General features: G+C 32.9%; 7 protein-coding genes across 19 annotated transcripts; 4 read left to right on the top strand and 3 right to left on the bottom strand.

Annotated features, from left to right (window-relative positions):
• Window positions 1-14: 14 nt before the first annotated feature.
• LOC143209439 (DNA helicase MCM8-like) lies at window positions 15-5,799 on the top strand. 4 transcript variants are annotated; one of them, XM_076425062.1, is made up of 14 exons: window positions 15-198; window positions 357-503; window positions 601-842; window positions 918-1,053; window positions 1,120-1,370; window positions 1,470-1,574; window positions 2,153-2,296; window positions 2,374-2,593; window positions 2,676-2,839; window positions 2,931-3,143; window positions 3,240-3,361; window positions 3,436-3,658; window positions 3,746-3,883; window positions 3,963-4,146. In XM_076425062.1, exons 1-14 carry the CDS (start codon window positions 123-125, stop codon window positions 4,002-4,004), a joined length of 2,223 nt encoding a protein of 740 aa, XP_076281177.1. In that variant the 5' UTR covers window positions 15-122; the 3' UTR covers window positions 4,005-4,146. The 4 variants fall into 4 exon arrangements, with proteins under 4 accessions (XP_076281177.1, XP_076281179.1, XP_076281175.1 ...); XM_076425060.1 differs by having other exon boundaries at window positions 16-198; window positions 3,958-5,797; XM_076425063.1 differs by having other exon boundaries at window positions 38-198; window positions 579-842; window positions 3,958-5,799.
• Window positions 5,800-6,023: 224 nt separating this feature from the next.
• On the top strand, window positions 6,024-13,616 carry LOC143209453 (uncharacterized). The gene is made up of 3 exons (XM_076425090.1): window positions 6,024-8,735; window positions 8,799-8,880; window positions 9,366-13,616. The coding sequence occupies exons 1-3, from the start codon at window positions 8,647-8,649 to the stop codon at window positions 10,278-10,280; spliced, it is 1,086 nt and encodes a 361-aa protein (XP_076281205.1). The 5' UTR covers window positions 6,024-8,646; the 3' UTR covers window positions 10,281-13,616.
• LOC143209460 (uncharacterized) lies at window positions 11,515-13,437 on the bottom strand. The gene is made up of 3 exons (XM_076425110.1): window positions 13,202-13,437; window positions 12,471-12,705; window positions 11,515-11,842 (listed from the first exon to the last, which is right to left on the bottom strand). The coding sequence occupies exons 1-3, from the start codon at window positions 13,273-13,275 to the stop codon at window positions 11,627-11,629; spliced, it is 525 nt and encodes a 174-aa protein (XP_076281225.1). The 5' UTR covers window positions 13,276-13,437; the 3' UTR covers window positions 11,515-11,626.
• A 219-nt stretch (window positions 13,617-13,835) lies between the features above and the next one.
• LOC143209461 (uncharacterized) lies at window positions 13,836-16,138 on the bottom strand. 3 transcript variants are annotated; one of them, XM_076425112.1, is made up of 4 exons: window positions 16,001-16,138; window positions 14,797-14,916; window positions 14,458-14,686; window positions 13,836-14,001 (listed from the first exon to the last, which is right to left on the bottom strand). In XM_076425112.1, exons 1-4 carry the CDS (start codon window positions 16,066-16,068, stop codon window positions 13,918-13,920), a joined length of 501 nt encoding a protein of 166 aa, XP_076281227.1. In that variant the 5' UTR covers window positions 16,069-16,138; the 3' UTR covers window positions 13,836-13,917. The 3 variants fall into 3 exon arrangements, with proteins under 3 accessions (XP_076281227.1, XP_076281229.1, XP_076281228.1); XM_076425114.1 differs by lacking the exon at window positions 14,797-14,916; XM_076425113.1 differs by lacking the exon at window positions 16,001-16,138 and having other exon boundaries at window positions 14,797-15,640.
• Window positions 16,139-16,203: 65 nt separating this feature from the next.
• Window positions 16,204-19,396, top strand: LOC143209451 (RAB6A-GEF complex partner protein 2). 3 transcript variants are annotated; one of them, XM_076425084.1, is made up of 8 exons: window positions 16,204-16,345; window positions 16,815-16,954; window positions 17,093-17,338; window positions 17,405-17,526; window positions 17,614-17,721; window positions 18,047-18,196; window positions 18,268-18,380; window positions 18,461-19,396. In XM_076425084.1, exons 3-8 carry the CDS (start codon window positions 17,217-17,219, stop codon window positions 18,989-18,991), a joined length of 1,146 nt encoding a protein of 381 aa, XP_076281199.1. In that variant the 5' UTR covers window positions 16,204-16,345; window positions 16,815-16,954; window positions 17,093-17,216; the 3' UTR covers window positions 18,992-19,396. The 3 variants fall into 3 exon arrangements, with proteins under 3 accessions (XP_076281199.1, XP_076281200.1, XP_076281198.1); XM_076425085.1 differs by lacking the exon at window positions 16,815-16,954 and having other exon boundaries at window positions 16,205-16,345; window positions 18,047-18,193; XM_076425083.1 differs by lacking the exon at window positions 16,815-16,954 and having other exon boundaries at window positions 16,205-16,345.
• Window positions 19,254-26,816, bottom strand: LOC143209457 (glutathione S-transferase theta-1). Of its 5 annotated transcripts, none has more exons than XM_076425097.1 (7): window positions 26,667-26,816; window positions 21,468-21,701; window positions 21,090-21,157; window positions 20,454-20,683; window positions 20,021-20,171; window positions 19,756-19,936; window positions 19,254-19,656 (listed from the first exon to the last, which is right to left on the bottom strand). In XM_076425097.1, the coding sequence occupies exons 4-7, from the start codon at window positions 20,651-20,653 to the stop codon at window positions 19,499-19,501; spliced, it is 690 nt and encodes a 229-aa protein (XP_076281212.1). In that variant the 5' UTR covers window positions 20,654-20,683; window positions 21,090-21,157; window positions 21,468-21,701; window positions 26,667-26,816; the 3' UTR covers window positions 19,254-19,498. The 5 variants fall into 5 exon arrangements, with proteins under 5 accessions (XP_076281212.1, XP_076281215.1, XP_076281214.1 ...); XM_076425100.1 differs by having other exon boundaries at window positions 21,525-21,701; XM_076425099.1 differs by lacking the exon at window positions 26,667-26,816 and having other exon boundaries at window positions 21,468-21,707.
• Rogdi (rogdi atypical leucine zipper) lies at window positions 21,254-26,360 on the top strand. 2 transcript variants are annotated; one of them, XM_076425094.1, is made up of 6 exons: window positions 21,254-21,444; window positions 21,804-21,875; window positions 21,953-22,087; window positions 22,185-22,463; window positions 23,232-23,441; window positions 23,498-26,360. In XM_076425094.1, exons 1-6 carry the CDS (start codon window positions 21,409-21,411, stop codon window positions 23,564-23,566), a joined length of 801 nt encoding a protein of 266 aa, XP_076281209.1. In that variant the 5' UTR covers window positions 21,254-21,408; the 3' UTR covers window positions 23,567-26,360. The 2 variants fall into 2 exon arrangements, with proteins under 2 accessions (XP_076281209.1, XP_076281210.1); XM_076425095.1 differs by lacking the exon at window positions 21,254-21,444 and adding an exon at window positions 21,469-21,600.
• Window positions 26,817-26,918: the final 102 nt, after the last annotated feature.

Below are 26,918 nucleotides of genomic sequence, written 5' to 3'. Positions count from 1 at the left end.
TATCGGCGTGATTCCGCTCATCTGGCAGCACCAGGCAGCACTGGTACCATCTAGCAACACTGGCTGCGATCAGTCGGCTGCGCAGAACGAGTCCGTTCTTATTTGAGACAGACTATAGAATTATGGGTGATAAAAGTTCGAAAGACTATTATAAAAGTAAATGGTATTCAAATAAAAAGAAATCAGCAAAATCTAATAGTAAGAAAATTATTTCGTTCTTCTTTATTTTCCAAATTTTTATTTTGTTATGCAAAAAAAACATGTCTGAAGTAAATTATGAATAACAAAGTAATTTTTAGTGTTGTATTCTTTTTATGTATAGAATGAATTAGAATGTATATAAATATATTTTGCAGAAGATGGCAGTAAAGACAATCAAAACAAGGAAAAAATATGCAAATCTTTAGATCCCATTGAGACTAATAATACATTATATAAATATGACACTTTTGTAAATTTTAATATACCTTACTATGGATGGAAATTTTTTTTCGACGATGAAAGTAAGTAGAGATATTTTTAACTGATTTAAAAAATTTAATTGTACCTTCTTGATTTAATTGTTTAATACAATATAGAGAAACTTATTTTATACTACAGAGTACAAAGATGGTTCAGACACTGTTAAAAAGATTCAAATTTTGGAGAACTTCTTAAGCAGGCAGCATCGATTACTATCGTTATTTACTTTGGAAAATTTGGAAGTCGGAACAGTGTTTGTTATTGATGTATGCGAAATACACAACGATAAGATGTTTATGAATGAATGGCCAGATTTTAAGAAGAGTATTTACGAAAACCCGCTACATACTTTAAATTGTTTTAAGCTTGCTATTCATCAGGTATTTCTTAAATAGTTTTACATATATATGTAGTATACTTATTTATTTAATACATAAAGATGTTCATTCCTTTAGAAAATATTAAATACACTATCAAAAGAAAATTTAAGATGTTGTACGAATATTATAAGTACACTTTCGACTGTTAGATTAAAAATACTAAACTACCAACCTATTATATGCCTGCAAGACTTGAAAGCAAATTCTTATGGTAGGTATATCTAACATTATCAATATTAGAAACTCTTGGATTAAAACGTATATATTTTCTTAACAGGGAGATTGGTATCCGTTAAAGGTTGCGTAACAAGAGTAGGTCGTGTAAAGCATCTTGCAGAATGGATAATATTTGTTTGTCGCAAATGTAATTTGCAGAAAATAGTGAAACAACCACAAGGAATATATACAATACCAAAAAAATGTAATATATGTGGTGTATCTAAATTTCGTCCACTGTTGGATTCTCCACAAGTGAAAAGTGTTTCTTTTCAAACGATTAAGATACAAGAACTTTTGAATACTGATCAGGTGTTTAATTTTTTTATGAAAACATATTTATACATAATGCATTTTTTAAGCATTCTTGAAATTACCTCAGGATTAAACAAATTTTTTCTCATGTTGTAGAGTAATAAAGGTAGCATGCCTAGAGTACTTGATGTTGAATTGCTGGATGATTTAGTCAGTACTTGTATGCCTGGAGATGATATTACTTTAACAGGAATTATAAAGGTATATATAGTACAATTAATATGATATATACAGTAGCGGACAAAAGTTTAAGACCACTCTAAAGAAGACGACAACTTTTTTATTGCAGATTTTCGCGATTTATTGCCGAAAATCTTGAAAATCTGCAGTTTTTACTATCTTTAAACGTTTGTAGCTCATTGCAACGTCGACCGATTTTGACGAAATTTTCAGAATATGTTTAATTGACACAGATCTACAAAACGTATCTTTTAAATTTTCAATATAGAGGCCCACAAAAAAAAGTTAAAACTTCAACTTTTAGTATTTTTTCAACAATTCCGATCAATTGCAATGTTTGAAAAAATTTCTTTTCACATCCTTTAGTAAACTAATTGCTCTAGCTTCCCAAAAAAGTTCAAATCGTATAGTACAATATTAAAAAAGTTATCGTCTTCTTTAGAGCGGTCTTAAACTTTTGTCCGCTACTGTATATAAAAGTGTAAGAAAATCTAAATTCGAGATTCTTAGTTATTTATACCTGTATTCGTGTATCTTCGCTCATAAAAATATATAGTATGCCTATTAACTTTTAATGATTGTTAAAATTTGTTTCACAGGGTACCAATAATATTAAAGCACGTAATAAAGTATCATTTGCATTGTATATGGAAGCAGTCGCAATAAGTAACAATAAACAGAGATTTCAAACTAAAAATGTTATGGATAATGAAATGTCGATGAAGGATTATTTAGCAATAAAGGTATGAATAATACTTTGCCTACTACAATTCGAAAAATGATCTGTTCTCATTGTTAAATGTTTATGTTTCTTATAAAGGAAGTGTATAATACACCAAATATTTTCCCATTGTTGGTACATTCTCTTTGTCCAAGCATATATGGTCATGAAATGATTAAAGCTGGGCTGATACTAAGTCTATTTGGTGGCAATACAGAGCACTCAGAAATACGAGATAATATACATATTTTAGTAGTTGGGGATCCTGGTCTTGGGAAATCACAAATGTTGCAAGCGTGTTCACGAGTTGCTACTAAAGGTATAATTTAAAGTCCAACAAATCGTTTTTCTTTTTTGGTTTTTACATATTTTCAAACATTATCGAATAATCACGTTGAAAGGAGTGTATGTATGCGGAAATTCGAGCACATCATCTGGACTGACAATAACACTTACAAGAGAAAATAAAAGTAATAACTTTGCTCTAGAACCAGGTGCATTAGTATTAGCAGATAGGGGCTGCTGTTGTATCGATGAATTTGATAAAATGTCTAAGCAGCATTCGGTACTTTTTTTAATTTCAATGTTTTCAAAATAAAACTATTTATTATTCTTTGCTGGTTGCACTAATAAAAATACTCTTTCTTTAATTGTAGGCATTATTGGAATCCATGGAACAGCAAAGCGTAAGCATTGCTAAATCAGGAATAATTTGTTCTCTTCCCACAAGAACTTCAATTCTTGCAGCTGCTAATCCAATTGGTGGTCGATTTAATAGAAGTAAAACAGTAATACAAAATTTGAAGATGAGTCCACCTCTTCTATCACGTTTTGATTTGGTTTTTTTATTGTTAGATGAACCAAATAAGGTACATATATATTTATAATTACATTAGCTAAGAACTATACTTGCAAAAGAAATAGTATTATTAGAATAATATATATACATATTTTATTTTTAAAAGCATATAGATGATTTACTATGCAAACATGTTATGTCGATTCATACTGGATCCAATGGGAATAAAAGAAAAGTAAATGCTTCTCAACGTGTAGACACAATGGATGAAAATATATTCACATTAAGGTATTAGGAATCATGATTATTGAAATAATGATTGACAAAGAGTTTACTTATTTAAAGCACAATTAAATTTTCAGGGAGAAACTTGTATCTTCTGTAACTGAAAATGTTTATCCTATTCCACAATCAATTCTCAGGAAGTATATTGCATACGCACGACAATACGTTAAACCAACGCTTACTATAGAAGCGGGTACAATATTACAAAACTATTATTTACAACTTCGAAAAAGCAATAATAAATTCAGTGGTATATCTGTGTATAATAGGCAATTAGAAGCTATGATAAGATTAACTGAGGTGTAGTTTCTTCAAATGTTTATGAAAATTTCATATTTTTAATTTATCATTTATAAGTGTGTGGTTAAAATTAATATTATTATGCAGGCTAGAGCAAAATTGGAATTACGTACTGAAGCAACTGAAACAGATGCTTTGGAAGTGATAGAAATTCTGCGATATGCAGTTGATAATAGTGCTGTTAGTTGGCCATCATTAAATAATAAAAAAGGAATAGATAGAAAAGTAAGTCAATTAATACAATTACGTTATTGGAAGTAATATATGAAAAATAATAATGAACATTTCTTTTTTTGAAGCTTAGAGAATTTACACAATTATTAAAGAAGGAAACATTATCTTCTAACAATCAAACATTTTCTACAAAACAGCTACGTGAAATCGCATTAGATGGGAAAGTTTCAATGGATGATTTCTCTCGGTTGATTTCAAAATTAAATGAAAGTGGAGTTTTATTAAAAACTAGAAGTAACACTTTTAAATTTATACCGGATTAACATTATCTTAAAGTCTCTCTAGAAGTAAATAAGGATGAAAATAGATTTTATATTTATTGTAACGACGTTGTATGCGAAAATTCAGTATTATTAGCGTTATTTTTGTTTCCGCAGTTGCTTTGATTTTCCTACACTTTTCCTAAGGCCGTTATTAGACTAGGCCACTGGTGGCGCAACTTGGTGGCGCCACCGAATTGAAGAGCTTTTATGAATCGGTAACTGGTGGTACCACCAAGCGTTCATTCCCGCTGTCGATGTAACGCTGTGTCGCGTTCTTATGTATTTTACGATAAATGTGGTGGTAATTTGAACGTCAATTGTTCATGTTTTCGCGATGCTGGTGGCGCAACTTGGTGGCTTTGTCTAATAGGCTACATTCAAATCAATACCCCGGCTGGTGGAGGCGCCACCAAATGTTGCCCGGCCGGTTGCCGATGCCGTCCACCAGATCGGCAACTATTTTTGGTGGCTCCACCAGTTACCGTAGTCTAATAGGTTACATTTGTTTCAATGCCCCACGACGTGCTGAGCCACTGGTGGCGCAACCGAGTTGCGCCACCAGTGGCCTAGTCCTAGTCTAATAACGGCCTAAATCAGTGAAGATGTTTGAGAAGTGAGAATAAGTGATCGAGAATACACACTGTTCCGTCGCACAGGAACAGTATTCGTAGGTTTCCTTCGGACAGGATTTATGATGCGAACGTGTCTAAATATCCTCCTCGAGGATTAAACAAACTAGGGTCATTCGGCGACCAGTCAAGGCATCTGTTTAACGTTCAGTTTCTATACACCCTTGAAATTACAAGATGTCATAAAGGTCCCTCCGAAGGACCGTCCGCGACCGTTACGCAGGGTGTCGAATTACCTGGACCCGTCGCGTCGTCGACCGAGTAAGATCTCGCCCCACTCCTCCTTCCAGGGGCCTCTTTCACAGAACTACGGGAAGGAGGTCCTAGAAGTCAAAGTGTGTACTGATTGGGAAATGCAACTTTCTGCAGGAACCAATCAGTGCATCTTATTTCATATTCAAGAATCCAACGAGCATCGCACCAGGACTGGAACTACTGGAAGACGAACTGACGAAGTCACTCAGTTGAGTTTTACGTGGTTTTACGCTCTAACGCCGTGACATTCTCCAGTCCTCGGGTAGACAAGTACAACGCACGAGCCGTTGTCTTGTCAATCGTTCATAACACGTGCAAAGTTAGCATCACGGTAGATCGTTGTCCAGTGGTCAGGACACCCGACAAACCGGGATCGCGTCGGTCGAAATCCCTCGCGAACCGGATCAAATCAATCGAGATCCCTCGCGTGCGTTCAATCACAAACGCGAATCCTCATACCATCATCTGCGCGCATATAAGGCAGGACCTACTAGATCAGCCTTACTGACGAGTCCACTAGCAGGTCCGGGACGAAACGCTTCCATTAACGTATTCATGCGATATCAATTCATGCGAATCAATTATTGTCTTTTGCGATCATTCTATCATTTGAACTAGCTGCCCAAGACTAACTTGGCGGGCAGTGATCCGGAACATTCGCGAACCCACAGTTCCGCGACAAAACACACACAAATATTTCGATTTATTGTCAGACAATATTCACACAAATTATTTAATGTATTATACATGTTAAAAGTTAAGCATATTCTTCTAATCATGTCGACTTTGTATTTTCGATATTATTAAATATATTTTTGAATTGTGCTACAGTAAAATCATTTTGTATTTAGTTACAAAATGTTGTATCAGAATAAATGACTGTTAGTATTGTTACATGTTAGCTTCTACACTTCAAAACAATCTGCTTTACATGGTAGACGCCAATACATGTAAAGACAACATCTCGGGCTTGGAACATGAAAACAACAAGGTTTGCAGCATGGTCCTTTAGGGATATATATTTTTGGTGGTGCGCAAGGTGGAGGAGGTATTGTAACCTTGCATCTGTATAATAGAATTGTTATAAATTACATGTTAATTTATCATAATATTTGAGTAAATCCTCTACATATAGTCGCAAAAGCCTCGGGGAGGTTCGTTTGCAAAGTTCGTAGACGGACACTATCTTCTTGAGCTTCAAAGACCGAGCCGAACGTAGAGAAGGACAGCGCGTGTAAAGAGAGACCGCGCGCGGTCGAAGCGACTGCGACTCTCCGCATCTTTTTCTTTCCCATACGCTGTCCTTCCTTGTGCCCGGAATTTTCACCGTCAATTAAACCACTAAATACAGTTAAAATTATATCGTGTTTGGTATTATTGTAATCAGAAAAATGCCATAAATACACTCAAAAGATTTAAGGGATCAGTTGTGTGAACCCGAAAAATTGGTCCCACTTTACGTGATCATAACTCCATCAAAAATTGCCGTATCGATATCGTTAAACAATGGTTTGAAAGCCTGAAATCTCTAGTTTCAGATGCTCTGTTTCAAATTGTTGCTATGTTGGTTTTTTACAAAGTTGTAGTGAGATGAAAACAACATTGACGGTTAACAAAAATTTTGTGCAACTTTGGAACATCACACGGGGAGCAACAAATTTTTTTGATAAATCGCGTTAATATCATTTGGAAGGGCTATCTTTCCTGTGTAAATTGTGTGGTTGTTGAATATTGTGCGATTTTTTTTATTCGAGTTATTCAACATTGAAGTAAATATGGGCTTTTTAACTTTAACTGGCTCCAGAAAGCAAAAGAAATTATCGTAGAATCTTGTGCAAAAAAGCAATAAAAAGAGCGTTTCTTTCTCTTCAAGGCGCTTCAGGTGTTTCTGAAAATATGCTTAAAAAAATGCAGAATTTCCATTTTTCCTTTAACTCGCTATATCTCGAACGCACGGGCCTTTGAACTGTGCCGGCGGTTGCGACTCTCCGGCACTCTCCGCGTCGTATTAGCAGTGGTTCACACCGATATACCCGAGCCGAGATCAGATTACTACAGTAGAGGGGATATTTTTTTTGCGTTTATGGTGTACGGCCTTTTTGCGACTATAGAGGATTTACTATTTCTAATTTAATTACTAATATTATTTATTCTAGTTCATCATCAATTTTAATATGAAAAACAGTCGGGGACAATATTAAGGCGGTAGACTCGTTTCCAGAATTGCGAGGGTTCGGGATGCGCGTTCTCATTTCTCGATAATTAATACAAAGATGGGATTTTTCAATAGTCAAAAGCGCTAGATAAAAGATCAATCTAGTAATTCGCCTCGTAAACGTAAAAATAGGACTTTTGGAGGCGATTGCGAGCTAGATTGATCTTTTATCCAGCGCTTTTGACTATTGAAAAACCACATCTTTGTATTATCGACAAATGAGAAGGCGCATCCCGCACCCTTACAATCCTGGAAACAAGACTACTGTAATAAAAGTGAACCGATTTACGTCGTGCTTGGACTCATTTTAACCACCACACTTGAAGAGATAAGACAAAAATTACGGCATTTGAAATTTTATGTTATTGCGCGTTTACTTTTTTACGCTTGCTATTATACTTTGTCGAGTCGTGCTCGAATCGATTCTCCAAACTTTGCAAGAAGTGAGCACTAATGTACTCAATAGACCGCGGATATTTATACAGTTATGGTTTATAAAAATTTATAATAAATTCAACAGAACTTAGTCTGATTTTTATTTATTATTTATAATACAAATGTTATTGCCAATAAAAATAGAATTTTGTTTGGTATCACTTTCGAAAAATTCGTTAAAAAAATGGAAAATTGCATAAACATCCGCAGTCTGTAATTCGTGCCGAGCGGACAAAATTGACAAAATGTTATTTATATGTAAATATATGTATATATGTGTGTGTATTGTACCACAATGAGAGGAACTGTCCTAGAAAAATGTAGTCCATTTAATAGGACGCGTTGTAACTCTGCCTAGGCATCTTGCTGGACATGCAGGTGGGCAATATGGAACACATTTCGGCGGACAAGGTCCGCACGGCACTGGTGGTGTGCAAATTGTAATTTTACAGGGTGGTGGGCAAGCCAAGCAAGGTGATGGGCAACATGAGTATGGTACACACGCTGGTGGACATGGTGGACAACATCCTGTTGCAGGTGTCACGCAACACGGCGTTGGTGGACAGCATGGCGAACATCCTCCGCAAGACATTCTAATAATTTAACTCTGTCTTTGTAGAGTTCTGCTTCTTTTTTTGGTTTATCTATTATCTCATAACGGATTCGATACACTTTGAATTTTGACAACCGCTCACAAAATGACGATAAACATTTGAAATTTCGATACGCACACCTTTCATTTATTTATCCCGCGTTCATTGCAAACATACATTCAGATCGTATTATGGTTTCCTGAAATTAATCGTCTCCGTTTCGAATATAAAAATTAATTAGTGAGAAATGCAAGTAAAAACCATAACAAACGCGTAAAAAAATGCAAAATCATTAGATAACATAAAAATTGTAATGAAATCAAAATTTTCGTGCGTAACCATTGAAATTTGATTATCTGCAAAAATGCCGTGCGACGGAAAGAATCCGAATTGCGAGAAACGACGGGAACTGTTAGCTCAATTAAAATGCCTGATCAGTTCTATGGACAGAAAGTAAGACGACTTGTGTTGTGCGTTGATTCAGTGTAGAAGAATTTAATGTATTTGTCCCTGCAGAAAACCATGCGAATGGGATGAACCATTCTGTCCACCGCCCGTAGTCTGTCCTGTTTCGCCTTGTAACGAGTTACCCTGCTGCGTGAGTACATATATAAATCGAATTTCTAATTAAATTTGTGTTATCAATACTTGCCTCTTTCTAATTTTATTGAAATCATAATCAATTTCTCATATTCTATCTATTTGCATGCTTTATCCTTATTTATTTTCATCCGTACACAAAAGAAAATTTTATATTTCATTGCTCAATCGACAATTTCGTGCATAAAAATGTAGTACTTTGAACATAACGATGAATTTCGTGAAATAATTAATACATAGAAATTGAAATAAAATTTTAAGATATGCTAGCTTACACAGTTTCTCTAAAAACACTTTAAGAACTAAACAATAAACTTTGATAAAGATTTAGAATTCCTCGATGATCGATGTTCTAAACATTCGTTAACAACAGTGCATTAAATTAAATCAATTCATTTTAGAAGCCAGTATTTCTCATATTCTATTATGCCCATTGAATCTCTCTTAACTAAAGTAAATTGCATTCCCAATTCAAACTTCCAGAGTCCCGTCAAACGCTGTAAGAGCTTCGAGTTTCGAGCAAGTATTTTGTATAGATGCGAGTGTATCAAAAGGAACGGCTTGCAAGATAGGTGCATGATGTGGGATTGTATGGGGAGACCGGAGTGTATGACAAAATTGTATCCCGTTTGTGGTCCAGGCCAATTCGCCCTATTGAAATTAACGGATCTAGGAGATGTTGAAGTTGCTCTAAGGAAATACTATTGCACCGATAAAGCCCGAGAATCTGCTTTGGCGGCTTATTGTAGATTAGTTTGTAGCAATCCCTGCGATCCCTGCTGCGAACCATGTCCGCCATGCCCACCACCAGCATGTTGCCCACCAGCAGTGTGTTGCCCACCACCAGCATGTTGTCCACCATCTACATGTTGTCCACCCTCCATTTCTTGTTGCATACCAACATCATCGGTACCACCGTGTGTATCTTATAAAATTGCCGTGCCATGTCCTCCACCGTGTCCTCCGCTGTGCCCTCCACCGTGCTGCCCGCCATGCCCTCCATGTCCTCCACCGTGCTGCCCACCATGTCCTCCACCCTGCTGCCCACCATGTCCTCCACCATGCTGCCCACCATGTCCTATACCCTGCTGTCCACCATGCCCTCAACCGTGCTGCCCTCCTCCATGTCCCCCGCCATGTCCACCGCCATGTCCTCCACGATGTCCTCCGCCATGTCCTCCATGTGGCATTCCATGCTGTCCTCCGCCATGTCCTCCATGTGGCTTCCCATGCTGTCCCCCACCGTGTTCACCATGCTGTCCTCCACCATGTCCCCCACCGTGTCCTCCTCCTTGCTGTCCAGCTATATGTCCACCTCCTTGTTTACCATGTATACCCTATTGTTCGCCGTGTCCTCCACCGTATGTATTTTGTGACCCTCCTTGTGTTTCCTGTTGATTTTATGAACTACGTGTCAAAATTTTATTCATCAAACATTGTAATTATTTTACAAACGAAATGAAATCGCAACTCTCTCGATTAAATAAAAGTAACTGTTCACAATTTCGCACGCATTATAACATATATTATATATTGTATATACATATCGTAGCAGAGTATAACGCGTTTATATGAACACTTGGAACGGAATGTCGCTGTACTTTCAGTCTTCCATAAAATGGCTACAATATTAATTCCTTTCAACTGCAAATAATTCATTTAAAACAGTTTCTTAAAACGTTTTCGTAGAATGATTTAATCAATTAATTGAAGATATATGCAACAACAACAAATATATTGAATATATTATTTTAGAGCGATTTTTATCATTCTAAAAATAAAATGATGATATGCATACAATGAAGTTTAATTATAGGAAATATAAGAACGGGTATTATAATGGATTAACTCCCACAATATGGTGTAATAAACATGTTAACAACAGGATATCTGGACTGGCTCGCAGGACTGTGGTTTGATAACTTTTTGAATAACTGGTCGTGTATGCGGATATTCTTTGCGTTTATTATAGGAGCCTGACGAGCTCTCTTACAGCAGTTTTCAATACGGCGATTCGACTCTCACTGATCTCTTGAGACCGGCACGTGAAACGGCAGCGATTCGACATATATTCGTTACAATTCAATTTCGCCAATCAGGAGCTGAGACGACACTTATTGTTAGACAAAGACGCAGGGTCATGTAACAAAAACTGTCAACGGTCACGAATGACGGAATCTCTGGAACGCTTGGAAACAATACCGGCTCAAGCAACCGGCGAACTATTAACGGCTATTTGAACGATATTTCGCTCGCGTAGATATGGTTTTAAACAAAACACGAAAAAGGTTTTTTTGGGAGAGGTCAATTAAATGTGAAATATATCATCGTTTTCAATTTATTTATTATTTATTATAAAAAGTAAAATTAAATAACAATAAACATTAAAATGGAAATTGAAATTAAAAGTAAAATTAAAAGTGAAATTAAAAGTGAAATTAAAAGTAAAATTAATATTAAAATCTCTTCGGTATTCCGGAGATTCTGTTGACCACCCTCTTGAGCCACAGTTAAATGGACGTCTCCGTTTCTCGTCTATTGCCGGCTATTAAAAAAATGTACGAAAATTGAGTAAATTTATAACAATGAAACAATTATATAAACCCATACGTTTAATTTAAGAAAAGATATACGTACACATATTTTTGTAAAAATTATTTATTAGCATATATTCGATTTTTTTGTGTATTTATGTCACTGAACTTTAAAGCTTTCCGCTCTGCAAGTAATGGTATAATCTTATTTTATTTAAAATTATTATTTTTTGTTGGAAATTGTTGTGGGTACCGACAGCGAATATAATTCGCTGGAGGACATGTTGGCCATGGCTTGCCGCCGCAATCGGGATGATCTTGACAGGAGGTCAATGGACAAGAATTTTGAAGACCATCTCTGTGCACACAGTAGCATCTTGTGTATAAAATTCCGCCTCTCATTTCAGGAAATTTCGAATCAAGTAACTGAAAGGATAATGAGTATTTTACATCTGAATAAGAACAAGTTATTTCTTAGTGTTTGATTAGTATAAAAGATATATATGTAGAGGGTGTGGGCCAGTCGAGTGGTACAACCGGGCAGAGCATGATTCTACGTATAAAAATAAGTAAAAAAAAAGGAATAAATTCTTTTCCCTTGTAAAAATGACAAGGTTGATTCTATTCAAACTTTGTGCGGTTCCTATCGTAATACGTGCTCTACTAAGGATATTTATAAAATCATTTTTATTATTTCAATCGTTGTAAAATAATAAATCTGGAAACGGTCATTTTGATCGGTAGTGGTAGGTTCAGTGTTAAATAGGAATTGTTTGATGCGTCTGATCATGTTATTCCTTTTTTTCGACTTATTACAACATGTAAAATCATCACTTATAAAATGATTGAATAGTACTGCGAAGTATATTATCTTTTATTAATAATAAACTTAGAAAAATATACTATTTTTTCGTTTGATTGTTGCATAAAACTATTAATATTATTTTTCCATGAACATTATGATTTTTTAAAGATACATTTCACATAAACTTATTCTATAATGAAATTTTAAATATCCTTATTCTTTTTGTTTTTCAATGTCTAAAAAAATTACCAAGTGACTACAGTCATCCTTCGGATTGGGATTTGTGTGGTGAGTATGGCTGTGTGGCTTTATTGTTGGAACATTTTCTATTGATTTCTTGTGCTTATGATTATGCTTATCAGTACGTGATTTTTTGTGTTGATCATCTTTTTCTTCGATGGGAATCATCATGAACATAGGTGGGGGTGTTGGTTTTTGTCGCTTCAATTCTTGCGTTTGTCTCAGTATATCCATATTGTGGTAACTATTGTATGTACAATATTAAGAAGAGACATTGATATAAATAATCGTAATATTAAAAACATCAACGTGGTTTTTATAGAAGTAATGGAAAGCGATAGCTAATACATAAAAATAGGGAATGTTACGTTCACTTTTAATTATAATATTTATGTACAGTCACGGTAAAAAGTAAATGTTTCATAATAAAATAACAAACAAGTGTTTCGTTCGATACAACGTCATCATTATAAAACTGCGAGTATCACGTGAAAATGTAACTTAATAAAAATATTGTCGATCTAATTCTTCGCTTCGTTGAACGAAAAATCGTTCAAAAGACAGACAATGTTTATTTTATCACACTGTGCGTCCTTGCTCTACGTTTTTTATTAAACATTTACGAATCAAATATATTTATTTTACAAATAAACAAATATATTACAAAGAAACAAATATATTTATTTTTGTATTTATATGTTATTTTATATATTATTTTTGTTTAGTTTTGTAAAACTAACCATTCTAAGGCAGTCACCGCGGCTTTTAGTCCACATATTATATCTGCTGCGTTGGTTATTTGGGTTGTAGACATTTTGATTCACTAATATTTTTGTTTATTTCGGATAATATACTTGTTAATTTAGACTGATATGTTACACTTTTGAATTTTGCGCGGCCAGGAAAATGTGGTAAAAATTTAACGGAACATGGCGAAATTTAGAATTTTTTGTTTCATTTTGTTTGTTCTGTTTTTACTTTTTCATTAATGCTGACAACTTTAGAGTATATATAATTTCACTGTGTACACGAACTTACTAATACATTTGTGAATATAAAAACGGAAAATTATGTATAATCAAATTTCGAATTATTTCAAATGTTACGTATATCTCTAAAAATAATAAATTGAAAAATAAAAATAATAGATTGAGTTATATTTATATTTTATTAACACTTTTTACCTACCAGAAACCTAAAATAATTGTCCTCTACCAAAAGAAATCATAGAAATTTTCTTTTACATTGCAATCTTAAATGAAACTATTAGGTGACATTATTGAGGGTGATTTGTTATTAGTTCACAGTGAAAATTGATGTTGCTATTGAAGGTTCCATTAAAAAATGTTTTTTCACAATTATGCAATAATCACCGGTCAATAATCATTAAAGTACAATTTCTTATTTCACAATCTAAAAGACGGAGTTTATTTTGAAATACGGAGTTACATCGTCACTAACAACACATTTTCGAATAGTCTGGCGTAGAACAGATTGGTTGTGGGCAGCAAATTGGTTTTCCTCGGTACCACTTGTCCGTCTGTGAAAATCAAAATAAGTGGAAAAACTAGAAGATTTATGCAATCTAATCGAAAATCTTAAGATATCCAATCGCGTAGAACTAACACAGCATGTATACATACTGTTCACCCTATAGCTGAATGTTTAACCCTTAGCACTCGAATGGTGACTCCAAAAACCAAGTCACCATTAAAAATTGTTTACATTATTAAATATTTTGGCATTTAAACAATTACTAAACATTTAAGTATTGTATGAGGTATTATACCAATTTCATATCCATAAAATTTAAAAAATCACAGGGAATGGAAATATTCTAGGTAGGAAGAAATGTTTAATTTTCGAGTTAAAATAGTTCCGAGTGCAAAGGGTTAAAATAAAAATAAAACTACAGAAAAGTGAAGACTAATATTTGGAAACAATAATACAGGATGAATTTTAAGTATAACCAAATATAAAAAATACTTTTACGTACACCCTGTAGTACATAACTTCGGCCTGGTATGACATATAATAAATCTGTTCCAATGCTATTCAAATTGGAACTTAAAAGTATTTCCGCGGTAGAACTATACGTAATCAGTGGTCTCTTCATAGGAACGTTCCAAGCTGGTTTACACTCTTCAGGACTAGGTTTTACCGACCAAGCTTCTGGATCATATCTGCAGTCGTATTTTACACACATCATTGGTTTCGTCTTTTTTCTGGAAATACGCATATAATTACGAATTCATTAAAAAATTATTACATTCATTAAATTCCGTGAAAAAGCGACAGGCATCGTTCTCAAATAAAATGATAGAATTAATCGTACAAACAAGCCATTTTCTCCGATAGATATCTTAAACATTTCAGTTCTTGGCCAGAACTTGATACTCTGTCATTAGAAAATCCCCAATTTCCAATTGCTTCTGCTACGCCCGTACCGCCGCCTCTTGAAAATTCAAAGTTACACCCCATCTTTCTGAACTATAGTGGATACTTTATGATCACAAATAATTTGATTAACGAGAATTTTATAATATATGGTTGCCAAAGTTTTTAATAAAATAATGTATGCTGGTTTTGATGATTGAAAATAAAAGATGTACGGACTGAAGTACATCACTACATATAAAAAATAGATTTTCTGCCAAACTTCATGTAAATAAATCATTAATTTTTATATAAAACGCAAAATGCTCGATTTTAGACGGGCATCTACGCGCGCATAAGTAGCGCTTTCTGCTGGCAGAAAGACCGGGCATCTGCCCGGCAGAAGCTGCTCGGGCACAATGCTGCCCGCTCGGTCCTAGATTCTGCCCGGCAGATGAGCTCGATTTCTGCTCGAGGCAGGCTTGGCTGACTAGGTTATATGTGTATACATATAACATGGATATATTCATATTGTTTGTAAGTAATAAGATGTTTTCAGTGTATGCTAGAATAATTTACTTGTAACATATTTGTAATAAACATTTCTGTTAATATAACCGTAATGTACATTCTTAAAATATATTTTCTACAGTTATCTTTTTATTATATTTCTGTTTTTTAAATTTTCTATCTTGTAAAATTAACGTAAATACTACGTAGGCAGACTTGTGGGCACCAGATAGATATGTACTGTATGTACTCCGTTATCTTGGAACGCTGCGTCCTATACATAGGGAGGATATGAGAGTGCTTACGTCGGGGATTTCCTTAGGCCTTAGACCATAATATATGGTCTAAGGGGATTTCTCCCCGTGGCGACCGTAGTGCTCGGAGCACGAATTTCAGTAGTACAACTCAACATCAAGCCAGACGGGAATTATAAATAAGAAATATACATTTTAACAAATCCCGAGACTGTGTTATATTGGGCGTATTGTACGCGCATGCGTGACGATTCTAGCGTCAGTGAAGTACAAAGTTGGGGTACCTTGGTCATAATTTCGCAAAATGTTTTTTTTATAGAAAGATCCGAGATGCGCAGGGTTTTTGGGGAAGAGCAATTACAGTTGTTCGGTATTACCCACAAAGGCCAAGGTACTTACATAGTGTTGCATGTTTTGAAGCATTCCGGACGTTGCTTAGGACTTAGAACTGCAGGATGCACAAACATACCTGCATTTGGTCGCGCATGCGCGTGCAACCCGCCCAATCTAACAACACTACTTGACACTACTGTATTATTGTCAATTATTGTTATGAAGAAGGATCTGACGTTTCGAACGAACTAGGCATATTTTCGAAATAATGGCTGCAAAAATCAAAGAGATCAGTCATTGTCATTACTTCGAACATTACTAAGACTTAATTCAAAATATCACAACTGGGTAATCTTCAAAACATTATATGCACATTCACAGTATGTAAAATCTTGAACAACGTCAGCGAAGGTTAGTATGAGAAGATCCAGTATTTACTATTTATTTACATAGGTACATACATTTACATACATTATAATGCTACTTTGAACAATGTATTTAATTAGAAAATTATTTATTATGAAATCTCCTACTATAAATTAGATTTGAGTTTTATAATATGTATTTCATATACATATCATATCTATTTAGATATGAATATCTTTCAAATGTTTCAAAGTTTGTTTTTTATAAAACGAAATACATATTATAAAACTCAAATCTAATTTATAGTATGAGATTTCATCATCTTGTATTAAAAGAAATGAACACCTTGTACAATGATATTGTATTATGTTCAGCAGTGTCTATCCTACTTAATATTGAAGCAAAATTGACAAAATCATGTGATTTTTTTGAGGACCAAAGAGTTGAATTGAAGACTAAAAAAAGAACCTTGTAAAATTTGGAATAATAATTGTGTTCTACTTTGTATTTTCAGCTGTAAATAACTAATGAATCATTTTGCTTATGAGGAGAAAGCATTTTTTAAAATTATTTGTCAAATTTGTTACTAGCAGAAACAGTTCTTTGAAGAGCAAAATAGACTAATGGGAGTTTAATTATATGTCATCATTGTTGGTATGTTTTGCTCCAATCTTAAGAGATTTACCTGAATAAGTGAACACTTCAGAGGCTATATTTAGTGGGCTTTAAAGTTCAGTTTTCTTAACTATTTTCGAGTCACGATAGATGTTACTGGTAATTTATAATTTTCAGGATTATCAACTTTGATAAAGTATTCTTATACTTGATTCACATCGTGTAGACGAATAAAATATTACTATCAAAGAAAGAATATTGAAGTCAGTAATATTATAAAGGAATAATAATAACGAAAATTATGATCGAGGTAACAGCAAAATTAATTAGGGGTCCTGTATACTTTTCTGGAGAGGTCATAGAATGTTTAGTTACATTCAGTAATCCACCAAATCCCAGCCACCAAATATCTCAAAGTCACAGGTATATAATTAATTTATTTTAAATAAAATAGTTGAGATTGTTCATATATATTACATAACGTTTTAGTGATATTTTCGAAAGTCTTGCATGGGCCAGTGCACAAGTTCATTGTCAATGTTCTACAAATAGCAAAATTGTATTTTCCGAGAAATTGAACACTACAGCTTGGTTAGGAGCAATTAATGCAAGTAAGATAAATGAGATTTATAGTAATTCTACTTTTCAATTATCTAGTTGGTCTTCATTAAGTAGTAGCATTAACAAATGTCTTACAGATACAACATTTGCGCCATGGCAACAAGATAATGGTCATGTAGTACTTAATACCAAGCCCAAGATTTTATTTTGTGACTTAAGATTGTCACCAGGTGAAAACAAAACATGTAAGTCTTTAAATGAAATCCAAGTCTATTGCACAGGGTATTCTGCTAAATTAACAAGGAACTAATTACCAAATTTTTGTTTCTGCACCGACTTCTATTCTAAGTAAGCCCAAACAATTTCATAAAAATCCAAGAATGTATGTACTTTTATAAAATGTGATAATTTTGTGTAAATGATTCTTTGTTTCTTTTTTGAAACCATTTTAAATTAATGTCTTTTATATTTCAAAATATCATAAAAGATAAGAAATATACAGTATAGTTCTTCATGTTTTGGTTGAACACCCTGTATGAGGTACGGAGAGTATACATTTCAGTTTTACAGATATATATCGAGAAATAATTCCAAGTGATGCACCTCCATCTTACAGAGGACATGCAGTGAAGTATTCGTATAAGATTACTGTAGGAACACAACGAGTTAATACAGCTATAAAACTGCTTCGGGTTCCATTCAGAGTACTTTCTTTAAGTGGTAATATTTGTTTACTTCTGACATTGCTGTAGCTTAAGAGCAATGTAAAAATAATATTGTAATTTTAACAGAATTACCAGAAGTAACTGCCTGCAATGATAGCATTGATTTAAGTCCCAATAATCCATTCATGGAAACGCAACATAGGGAAACACCATTAGATGTTGCATTACAAACTCTCCAGGTTCGTTCTAAACAAAAGTTGCACATTACTGTGTAAGTATTTAACGTTAATTAATGCTTTTTGTTATTGTGTGTATATAGAATTTGACTGCTAGGCGTAGTCCAAATTTTTATAACATCACGAATGGACGTGGACGAGTCGTAAGATTCTGCCTCTTTAAAAACTCGTATAAACTAGGGGAGGATATAGTTGGAACATTTGATTTTTCAAATGCCACGGTTTCATGTGCACAAGTCTCGGTTGCACTGCAATCAGAAGAACATATATCGGAAGAATACAGGCGAGGAAAAACAGCAACTCCAACGTTAGTCAGTTACAACAAACATCACGAAATGTGCATGGGCTTAAAATACTCGCATTTAGTATTGCCTATACCTTTACATGTGACACCAGACTTTACTACTGATTTAATGACACTTAAATGGAGATTACATTTTGAATTTGTCACAACTTCTAAACTAATAGATATGCCCAATGAAAGTACAATTAACTGGCAAGGTCCGTTAACCTTAGATGTTGAAACAATGATTTGGGATTTGCCTGTTCATATTCATCCAACGACCACACCGCCTAATACTGCGCAAGAATCGAGATATAATATCGTGATATAGTAAATTAAAAACTACTTCTGTGAGGAATCATATTGGGTTGGAACGAAAATTCGTAGCGCTTGTAAATTAAAATTGAAAGCTAAAATTCAGATATTTATTCATAAAAATTTATTCAATAACATATTTTCCATTCTGTTCTATTATTTTTTTGCCATTTTCGAGGTAACTTCTCGCGTTATTGCATAAATACCTTAATTTTATCTTCGATTCTTAATTTGAAAACGGTACGAACTTTCTTTCCAACCCAATAGAATAATCAGAATTTAATTACTCCTTAACAAGTGGGTATATTTATATAAAATTTATAAAAAATTTGTTTATATGTATAAACTTTGTAAAAAACAACCATTATAAAATAATAAGTAAAGACAGAGTAAATATGATGTCTGTCTAGATTCAGTTTAACATTATGTCTTAATAATATCCAACAATCCACAATTCCCTTGACAAATTATATAAAGTCAGTTAAAATTTGTATCAACCCATCCTGATATCAAAATAAGATTGTTAAATCTTGCTTTTTATTTTATCTTCTTTTGCCTTGTTTGCAAGCAATTCTAAGAAGACATGGGCCTCTTGATAATAGGGGTTTGTAATCTGTGCAACTTTTGTCATCCAAGTTGCTAAGCGAGGTCTGCCTTCACAAGGATTACATCCAGCTATACCTGTGTTCAATAAACAATTTTTCATTATACATTAGTGTACGTATAGCGAATAATAATTGCATCTAAGAAAACGTGCAAACTTTTGCACTGATTACTTACGAACTTGCTCCACCTCACATGACCCAAGAAGATCGGCAATACTCACTTCAGAACCTGTCAGAAAAGCCTTGTCTTTTAACCAAATGTTTTCTAGTAGATCAAGACAGTTGATCAGATGCTTTTCGTATTTTGCAATCACTTCAGGTGGTGTTGGTTTACCAGTTATCATTGGTATTAAATACTATAATAAATGTTTAAAAGGGTAATTATGTGTTTCGTAACATTTTATAAATATGTACAGATAAACTGGAATATTTTTCAACACCTTTTTTTGAAAATATGAAGCACAGTGGAGTCTAGTATTCAAATGTTGCCATTCAAGGTATTCATCGACTTTCGCCTGGGCCTTTGAATCTTTTGGATACCAATGATTAGCCACAGTAAATTCTTTACAGAGATATCTCAAAATTGCAACACTACAACAAATTATAATCGGTGCCTTCTTTTGTTTTTCGATATGTATAGCGGACCCTACACGGTCAATCAGGAATGACGGTCTGATTGAACAGTCAGACTGTCAATCCTTACTTCAATCATGAAGGAATATTTCCAAATATCTGGAAATCCGTCAGTCCATTTCATCAGTCCGTCAGTATTAATCTTTCACGATCAATCCGAATGTCAATCTTCGACGTGACTGTCATTCCGATTGACCGTGTAGGGTCCGCTTATTTTATATGTACATATGTCTTATATACCTTTCAATTATACTGATATCATTATGTTGAATACTAGGAACTTTTTGAAGCGGATTGATCTTCTGATAATCTGAACTGAGATGTTCCATTTTTCCCAAATTTATTAATTTTTTCTCAAATGGTATATTGCATGCTTTTAAAAATATATACACAGCTCTACTTGGTTGAGACAAAAGATCGTAGTACAACTTCAAAGCCATTTTGTATAGTAAAATATAAAATATTTAATTCTGAAATAAAATTTTGTTTGATTGAACAGGATGATTATAAATCTTTTTACTCACAGTCCTAATTGATTCAATTATTCCGAAAATTTATTCTACTATTAGTGTTCGCACTCCAATTATATAAAAAATTAATAATATTTATTATTGATATATCATGTATTTGAAAAAAGTACGCTTTGCTAAAAATAGATAAAGCTAATACGAATATGAACTTTGAGAATAACTTGATGTAATTTAGTATTGTGCATATAACATGAAATGATAACGCATTATTAAATGATCTCCTTGCTGCAGATCTATAAATAAGTGCATCTATATTGTATACGTATATATATTTTCTTCTTTAGAATAGAAGTTGTCAAACTTTACTAAATATAATGGTATAATAGAAGAAAAGGTATAATCTCACCTTTAATAATTCTTATTTGTGCTGCTCTGTCTGAATTACTTTGCCAATTTCCACAGATTTTAGATTACCTACAATTGAAATATATCTTACAATAACGATTTATCTACTCAAGATCAAAGAAATTCGCACCGAAAAAGATGACGAAATTTATCTTTTGGCATCAAACAATAACTGAGATCGTGTATGAAATTAGTAACAAATGTGACGCTTAAGAAAATCACAGAAACCAGAGGAAAGAAGTTGTATAAAATAATACTGAAATAAGACACAGTGTTGTATAAGTAGCGAAGCAAGTGGTGACAAGAGCCGGAGGGGAAAAATGGCTGACAGCGAGAAGGAGGAGGCGCACAATCTCGTAAGCTATTTGTCTTTGCCTACCGTTTATCTAATCACTTAGGCGACCTCGTCGTTTCGCGATACATGATGATAGTATACCTTATCTATCATTTAACTATTCGACTTGCATCCGTCCATTTTGATGAACTGCTTCTTCTTGGTTATGTTATCTTTGGTACACTATTACATTGTTTATTGTTTCTTTAATTTATGCTCAAAATTTCATGTCCTCGTGTTTCGATTTGAAGATGTTATAGATGATTTTCCTGGGCACATCTTCAACAGTGAAATAAAATTCATTTTTTATTGAAAATATTTTACAACATTGAATTGAAAGTGCTTCCATAGTCTGAAGAACTAATCGAAAAAATTTTTCAGCAAATGGAGTTTGAATGGGTTCTTCACGAAGAAGTTCATTCTTCTTTGTCGCAGCTGAGGAACATTTTAATGGTATGTTTCGAAGAATGCTTCTTTTATGTTACTAGTAATGAATTAAGAATACTATTGTTTGATATATTATATTATAGGAATGTGCGCAAAGATTTCCATTGGCCCTATTCGGCAACGATCAACATAATAAAACGGACAGATTTATATTTGCCGCTCCTCATGATCAAGTAAAATGTGTAGCTGTTTTAACTGGAGATAGTATAACAAATGCAGTAAGTACTGATAATATTTTTAATCCATAGTCAACTAAATTTAACTAAATTCAACTAAATTCACAACTCGTTTCAATTAAAACGGAGTTCTTCATAGGAAGTTAACTTTAAAGTCCAACGTCAACAAAATGTTAATATGAGAACAAGTATACAAAATGAACATCCATGGAAACTGCAGCAAATACAAGATGCTGCCAATCACTTGCAACAAGCTATTGCACACATAGACAATGTCGATCGTCATTATCCTTTCAAAACATCAGATGAAGTTATGCACGTATTAGGAAATATATTGGGCTGCCTTCAACGTAGTCGAACAAGTTTAATTGTTCCTAGGAAGAAGACAATCGACGATCTCATTAAAAGCCGGAATATGGTAAGTAAATACATCTGAGCTGCTCGTAAATGTAAAATTATATTAGGTTGTGTGTGTTGCTTATGAAATGTCCGATTTTTAGCAATGACATTAAACAAACGCAATTTTGACCAAATTTCAAGTTTCTTGATTGTATTACGGTAAAAGTAAGATATTACGGTCATTCACGTTTTTATTTATAAGATTGTTATTTTGATTTTGTAGTCCTTTTTATTACCATCAACAACTAGTAAGTTAATTAATCAGCACATTTTGACCAAAAATCACATACAAGTTATTTTTCCAGACATATAAAAGGAATGCACAACAGTCGCGTTGGTTGACATTAATAAACTTTATTTAAAAGTAAAATTATACATCTAAATTAAAATTAAACATAGGATATTAAGATTAAACGTACCGAGCTATAAAAGCAACATGCACGTGGTTGCCTTATAAAAATTACAAGAACTAATTTATTTAGACTTTGTGCAGTTCTTATTATAATATGTGCTCTAATAAAAATATTTATTAAATCATTTCTTATGAAAGCATCTTTACAATTCTGTTAATTGTGAAATAACATAATCTAGAACCGGTCATGTGACTGGTCGTGGTACGTTTAGTGTTAAGGATTAGCTTTTTACTACGAAGTTTTATATAATAAACCTATAGACTGTAACGTTATTTCTTGATCGAAATGTTCTCTAAAAGTCGCATTCTAAAATCGGACATTTCATATGCAACAACCTAATAGAACTCAACTTCAAATGTTACACATGTTCTCAGAAATCTTTAAATCCAAATCTTCCTGAAAATTTGGCTATAAGTTTTTATATACAAAGTTATAAGCTGGTTCTGGCAGTATATCAGCTAGAAAATTCACATGGTAGTGTTAAGTATGAGACACAACAAGCAGAATGCAGCGTACCCTGGTTAAACGAAGCTCTAGTATTGCTCACCATAGCATTGCAGCTTTGTCAACGATTAAAAGACAAGGTTGGTTTAAATACTTTTGCTGTAAATTTCCTAGTCTGATTTTGGATATTTTTCAGATCTGTGTATTCTCTCAGTACAAAGATTTTACAGTGGGGTCTTGTGTTCCTTCTACAACAACATGGTAATCGGAATATGCGTATATTAAACGATTATTAGTTGAAGAAATATTTTGTATAAATGTAACGCAATATTCCACAGTTAATGCTCTGGTAGCATTTTTAGTGGATTTTACTTTGACAATGAAATCTGACTCTTAATAAGGAGTTTGTAGAGTGCTTGAAACATTCTTTACATCATGTGTATATATACTACAATTTTGATGAATTGGGGACTACTGTATATTGATACAAGTTCTACGACTTTTCTCCAATTTACTCTATACAATGATTCTAAAAGTATTTTATTAATAATTGTATGTCGACAATTATGAAATTATTTTATTTATTAGGTGCTATTTTGTTTTGTTCTGTTTAAAGATCTTCACTTTAACAATTAACGGTAACTATCAACTGTTACCGAATTGGCTAGTGGAATAGTTCAATATATATATATATATATATATATATATATATATATATATACTATACTTTCTGTGATTATTTGGAATGTTATAGTAATCATTTCCTTATTGGAATTTAACATTGTATTTCTAGATTAGAATATTTCAAATCTTTATTATGAATCATTTTTTTCATATAATTGATGATTATTTTAATCATTTTCAGATGTTATTTATTTTTATCACCAAAGAATATTTAGTATACGTTGACCTTCATTGTCATGGTATGACGTTCCTTTCATCATTCTATATTTACAAAGTGTTCAACTACGTGTGCGAAATATTTTAAGAAACGATTCAGATAATTCTACAAGCCAGATTCTAATTGTTTTATTTTCAAGTTGTTAACAGTTAAAGTCGATTAATAGCAATAAGTGCGTCAGTTCTCTGTTTTTATCTTTTACATGGTATATCACTATATGCGTTCTTCCTGACTTGACCGATGAGTGCCACTATTGATGGATTAGAGAAATTTTCGAATATATCTTGAAATTAAAAATTAATTCGTTAATATGTTGAAAACAATGTCCATTACATTATTCTTCTTTTTCGTCGTAAATTGTTTTGTGTAATCACCTAAACTGTTCGACACACGTATAGTTGAACATACTGTATATTCACACATAGATGTCTCAGTTATATATCGACTAAATACTTTATCATCCGTAAAGTAGACGCTAATAATACAGCAATTGTTCATAGATGTTATTAATATTTAGATACAAACGCCAGTTAGTAAGCACTTAAAAACAACTGTGTCAGATATGTCTAATTTTTAAATTGAAGTTGGATCATTTTTTTTATATTATATGTTGATTGGGAGGTATGAACGTTTTTTGTAGCAGTAAAAAAGGTGTTTCAACACAACATACAATCTTCAATCCATACAGAATAAGAACCATATAATATATATTAGATTAAGTAACAAGTTTGTTCGTGTTTGTTTACAAAAGTATTAAGCATTACCAATTTTGTATTGTTAAACGCGGTTTATGAATACTTACTATTTGATCAACATCAATCTTCATTGGTCTACAACTTTTGTTCTACGCCTTCCAACATGAAATCTACATTATTTAAATTTGTTATGTATTTTTTTAATAGTACGCTCAGTAATAGGATCAGTACTACATATATAAAAAAATGTTTTTTTTGTAAGTGACTTTCAATCACTTTTCATATTCGAAAATATAAACATATTTTATATATCCCTCACAATGGCCAATGTAAGAATAGTTTGAAGTAAATAGCACTTATCGAAGTGTATATACGCCGCTAAGATGAACGAACTTATTACTCACCTAATAAATTTCAAATTTGATGCAGATTGTACTTTAGTGAAGGTTTATGGTGTTTGTTATTATAAATTACAAACTATTTGAAAAAATTTTTGACAAATTTCTGCAAAGCTTTAATTACCTTTACCATTTTTTAGCTACATAGAAATTATATTAAGAAATTATATACAGTTTAATACTTAAGTATGTGTATGTGAGGTTGTTGAAATCGTAAAAAGACGTAACAACTTTCCACATAGTATGACAAAAAATAATAATAAAGACATCCTTAAAATAATAAAGGAAAATTTTAATAGAAATCTTACAAACTTAAAAAAGATCCAATTTTATATTCATCCGGTTTTAATTGTGTTTGTGAAAATGTAAAAATATTGAAACATTGCAATTTAGACTATTAAATGTTCATAATTCCATTCTATGCATTGTATTAATTTTTTTTCTTGCGTTTTAATTAGTGTATTTTATGTACTTATGTATCATATTTTATTAATATTATTTTACAACTTAAATATTATTTATAGTTACATTTTGTTTTAAATTCCTTGAATAAAATACAAAATGGTACTTAAATGGTTATTTAAGAAAATGGCTTTGTGCATTGTACCGTTTATTTCGTGAAAGTTATATAACAAGTAATTGTGCTTTAAGTATGATTACACTTTAATATTGTCACAGTTGAGCAGATACCTATACGACATATGTAGTGATTTCTTTATATATTTACATAGATATTGTATTAAAATAATGATATGCTTATAGGTGATCTTAATGCCTTGTATTTAAAAACAATAAAAATTTGTAATAACAGAGAAATTATTAGATACTACTCTTATTGAACAGCTGTTCAAACAATTAGTAAAATTTATGTAATTTATAATGTTCGTGAACGTCTTTTAAACACCAAACATTATTAATAAGTATATGAATACAATAGTTTAGAGTAAGAAATCGTTTGTATAGAAAAAGGAAGTCTTTAAAATAGGCAATAAGAGGATGTAAATGCATTTGCATTGTTGTTAAATTATTGATATATGTTACAATAAATGCCTTTAGCGCTAAAAACTATTTTTACAATTTCTTGTATTCCTGTGAACTAAGATTTTAGAGAGTATAAATGCGATTTCTCAAACATAAATTTTTTAAGTTACAGAACAAAGAAGTATATTCTATTACATAATATTATAAAGTCGTCACGCACGCTCCCTCTTGTCGTCTCTTTTGTTTGTGCAGTCATGAGTTGCAATGTTGTTAATAAATGTTGATGCTTCCTAATATCGAAAATGTATTTCTGCATACCTGGCCTCTGATCTTGTGCGGTCAGGTAATGTGAGACTCGCCTCTAATTCTGATAAGCAGAGGAATACTCACTGAAACCGTGCTCCTTAGGACTAGCGCCCTTCTCCAGCCCTTCTTCTGCTACCCCGAAGGTGATAAATACAAGGGTACCGCTTTTCGCATTACAACCCATATGTATTTACCCACTAAATGCATTTGTTTCGGGGCTACATGTTATTACGTACCTGATTCTGTAATTGTAGAAAGTTAAAGAAAATCAATGCGCCTGCGCGCTCGTACGTGAATAAGTACACAATGGAGTTTAATAAGTGTTAGTTTCGAATG

The sequence above is a fragment of the Lasioglossum baleicum genome, chromosome 6 (assembly GCF_051020765.1).
Source record: "Lasioglossum baleicum chromosome 6, iyLasBale1, whole genome shotgun sequence".
Lineage (NCBI taxonomy): Eukaryota > Metazoa > Arthropoda > Insecta > Hymenoptera > Halictidae > Lasioglossum > Lasioglossum baleicum.
Note: the sequence above shows the minus strand (reverse complement) of the source record. Positions and strands in the feature narration are given on the sequence as shown.

What these genes read in the sequence shown, in the direction of transcription:
- LOC143209439 (XM_076425060.1), top strand. Translation starts at nt 123, where the DNA reads ATGGGTGATAAAAGTTCGAAAGACTATTATAAAAGTAAATGGTATTCA. An exon ending in ATTTTTTTTCGACGATGAAA is followed by an intron (nt 504 to 600) that starts GTAAGTAGAGAT and finishes TTTATACTACAG; the next exon opens with AGTACAAAGATGGTTCAGAC. An exon ending in AAATGTCTAAGCAGCATTCG is followed by an intron (nt 2,840 to 2,930) that starts GTACTTTTTTTA and finishes CTTTAATTGTAG; the next exon opens with GCATTATTGGAATCCATGGA.
- LOC143209453 (XM_076425090.1), top strand. Translation starts at nt 8,647, where the DNA reads ATGCCGTGCGACGGAAAGAATCCGAATTGCGAGAAACGACGGGAACTG. An exon ending in ATCAGTTCTATGGACAGAAA is followed by an intron (nt 8,736 to 8,798) that starts GTAAGACGACTT and finishes TTGTCCCTGCAG; the next exon opens with AAAACCATGCGAATGGGATG. An exon ending in GTAACGAGTTACCCTGCTGC is followed by an intron (nt 8,881 to 9,365) that starts GTGAGTACATAT and finishes TCAAACTTCCAG; the next exon opens with AGTCCCGTCAAACGCTGTAA.
- LOC143209460 (XM_076425110.1), bottom strand. Translation starts at nt 13,275, where the DNA reads ATGTCTACAACCCAAATAACCAACGCAGCAGATATAATATGTGGACTA. An exon ending in GCGGTGACTGCCTTAGAATG is followed by an intron (nt 12,706 to 13,201) that starts GTTAGTTTTACA and finishes TACATACAATAG; the next exon opens with TTACCACAATATGGATATAC. An exon ending in AGGATGACTGTAGTCACTTG is followed by an intron (nt 11,843 to 12,470) that starts GTAATTTTTTTA and finishes TTATCCTTTCAG; the next exon opens with TTACTTGATTCGAAATTTCC.
- LOC143209461 (XM_076425112.1), bottom strand. Translation starts at nt 16,068, where the DNA reads ATGTTTGTGCATCCTGCAGTTCTAAGTCCTAAGCAACGTCCGGAATGC. An exon ending in TTCAAAACATGCAACACTAT is followed by an intron (nt 14,917 to 16,000) that starts GTAAGTACCTTG and finishes TGAATTTTCAAG; the next exon opens with AGGCGGCGGTACGGGCGTAG. An exon ending in GAAGTTATGTACTACAGGGT is followed by an intron (nt 14,002 to 14,457) that starts GTACGTAAAAGT and finishes TGATTTTCACAG; the next exon opens with ACGGACAAGTGGTACCGAGG.
- LOC143209451 (XM_076425084.1), top strand. Translation starts at nt 17,217, where the DNA reads ATGATCGAGGTAACAGCAAAATTAATTAGGGGTCCTGTATACTTTTCT. An exon ending in ACCAGGTGAAAACAAAACAT is followed by an intron (nt 17,722 to 18,046) that starts GTAAGTCTTTAA and finishes TCAGTTTTACAG; the next exon opens with ATATATATCGAGAAATAATT. An exon ending in CAGAGTACTTTCTTTAAGTG is followed by an intron (nt 18,197 to 18,267) that starts GTAATATTTGTT and finishes TAATTTTAACAG; the next exon opens with AATTACCAGAAGTAACTGCC.
- LOC143209457 (XM_076425097.1), bottom strand. Translation starts at nt 20,653, where the DNA reads ATGGCTTTGAAGTTGTACTACGATCTTTTGTCTCAACCAAGTAGAGCT. An exon ending in CTTCATATTTTCAAAAAAAG is followed by an intron (nt 19,937 to 20,020) that starts GTGTTGAAAAAT and finishes CATTTATTATAG; the next exon opens with TATTTAATACCAATGATAAC. An exon ending in ATGTGAGGTGGAGCAAGTTC is followed by an intron (nt 19,657 to 19,755) that starts GTAAGTAATCAG and finishes TATTGAACACAG; the next exon opens with GTATAGCTGGATGTAATCCT.
- Rogdi (XM_076425094.1), top strand. Translation starts at nt 21,409, where the DNA reads ATGGCTGACAGCGAGAAGGAGGAGGCGCACAATCTC. An exon ending in AGCTGAGGAACATTTTAATG is followed by an intron (nt 21,876 to 21,952) that starts GTATGTTTCGAA and finishes ATTATATTATAG; the next exon opens with GAATGTGCGCAAAGATTTCC. An exon ending in GTCAACGATTAAAAGACAAG is followed by an intron (nt 23,442 to 23,497) that starts GTTGGTTTAAAT and finishes GATATTTTTCAG; the next exon opens with ATCTGTGTATTCTCTCAGTA.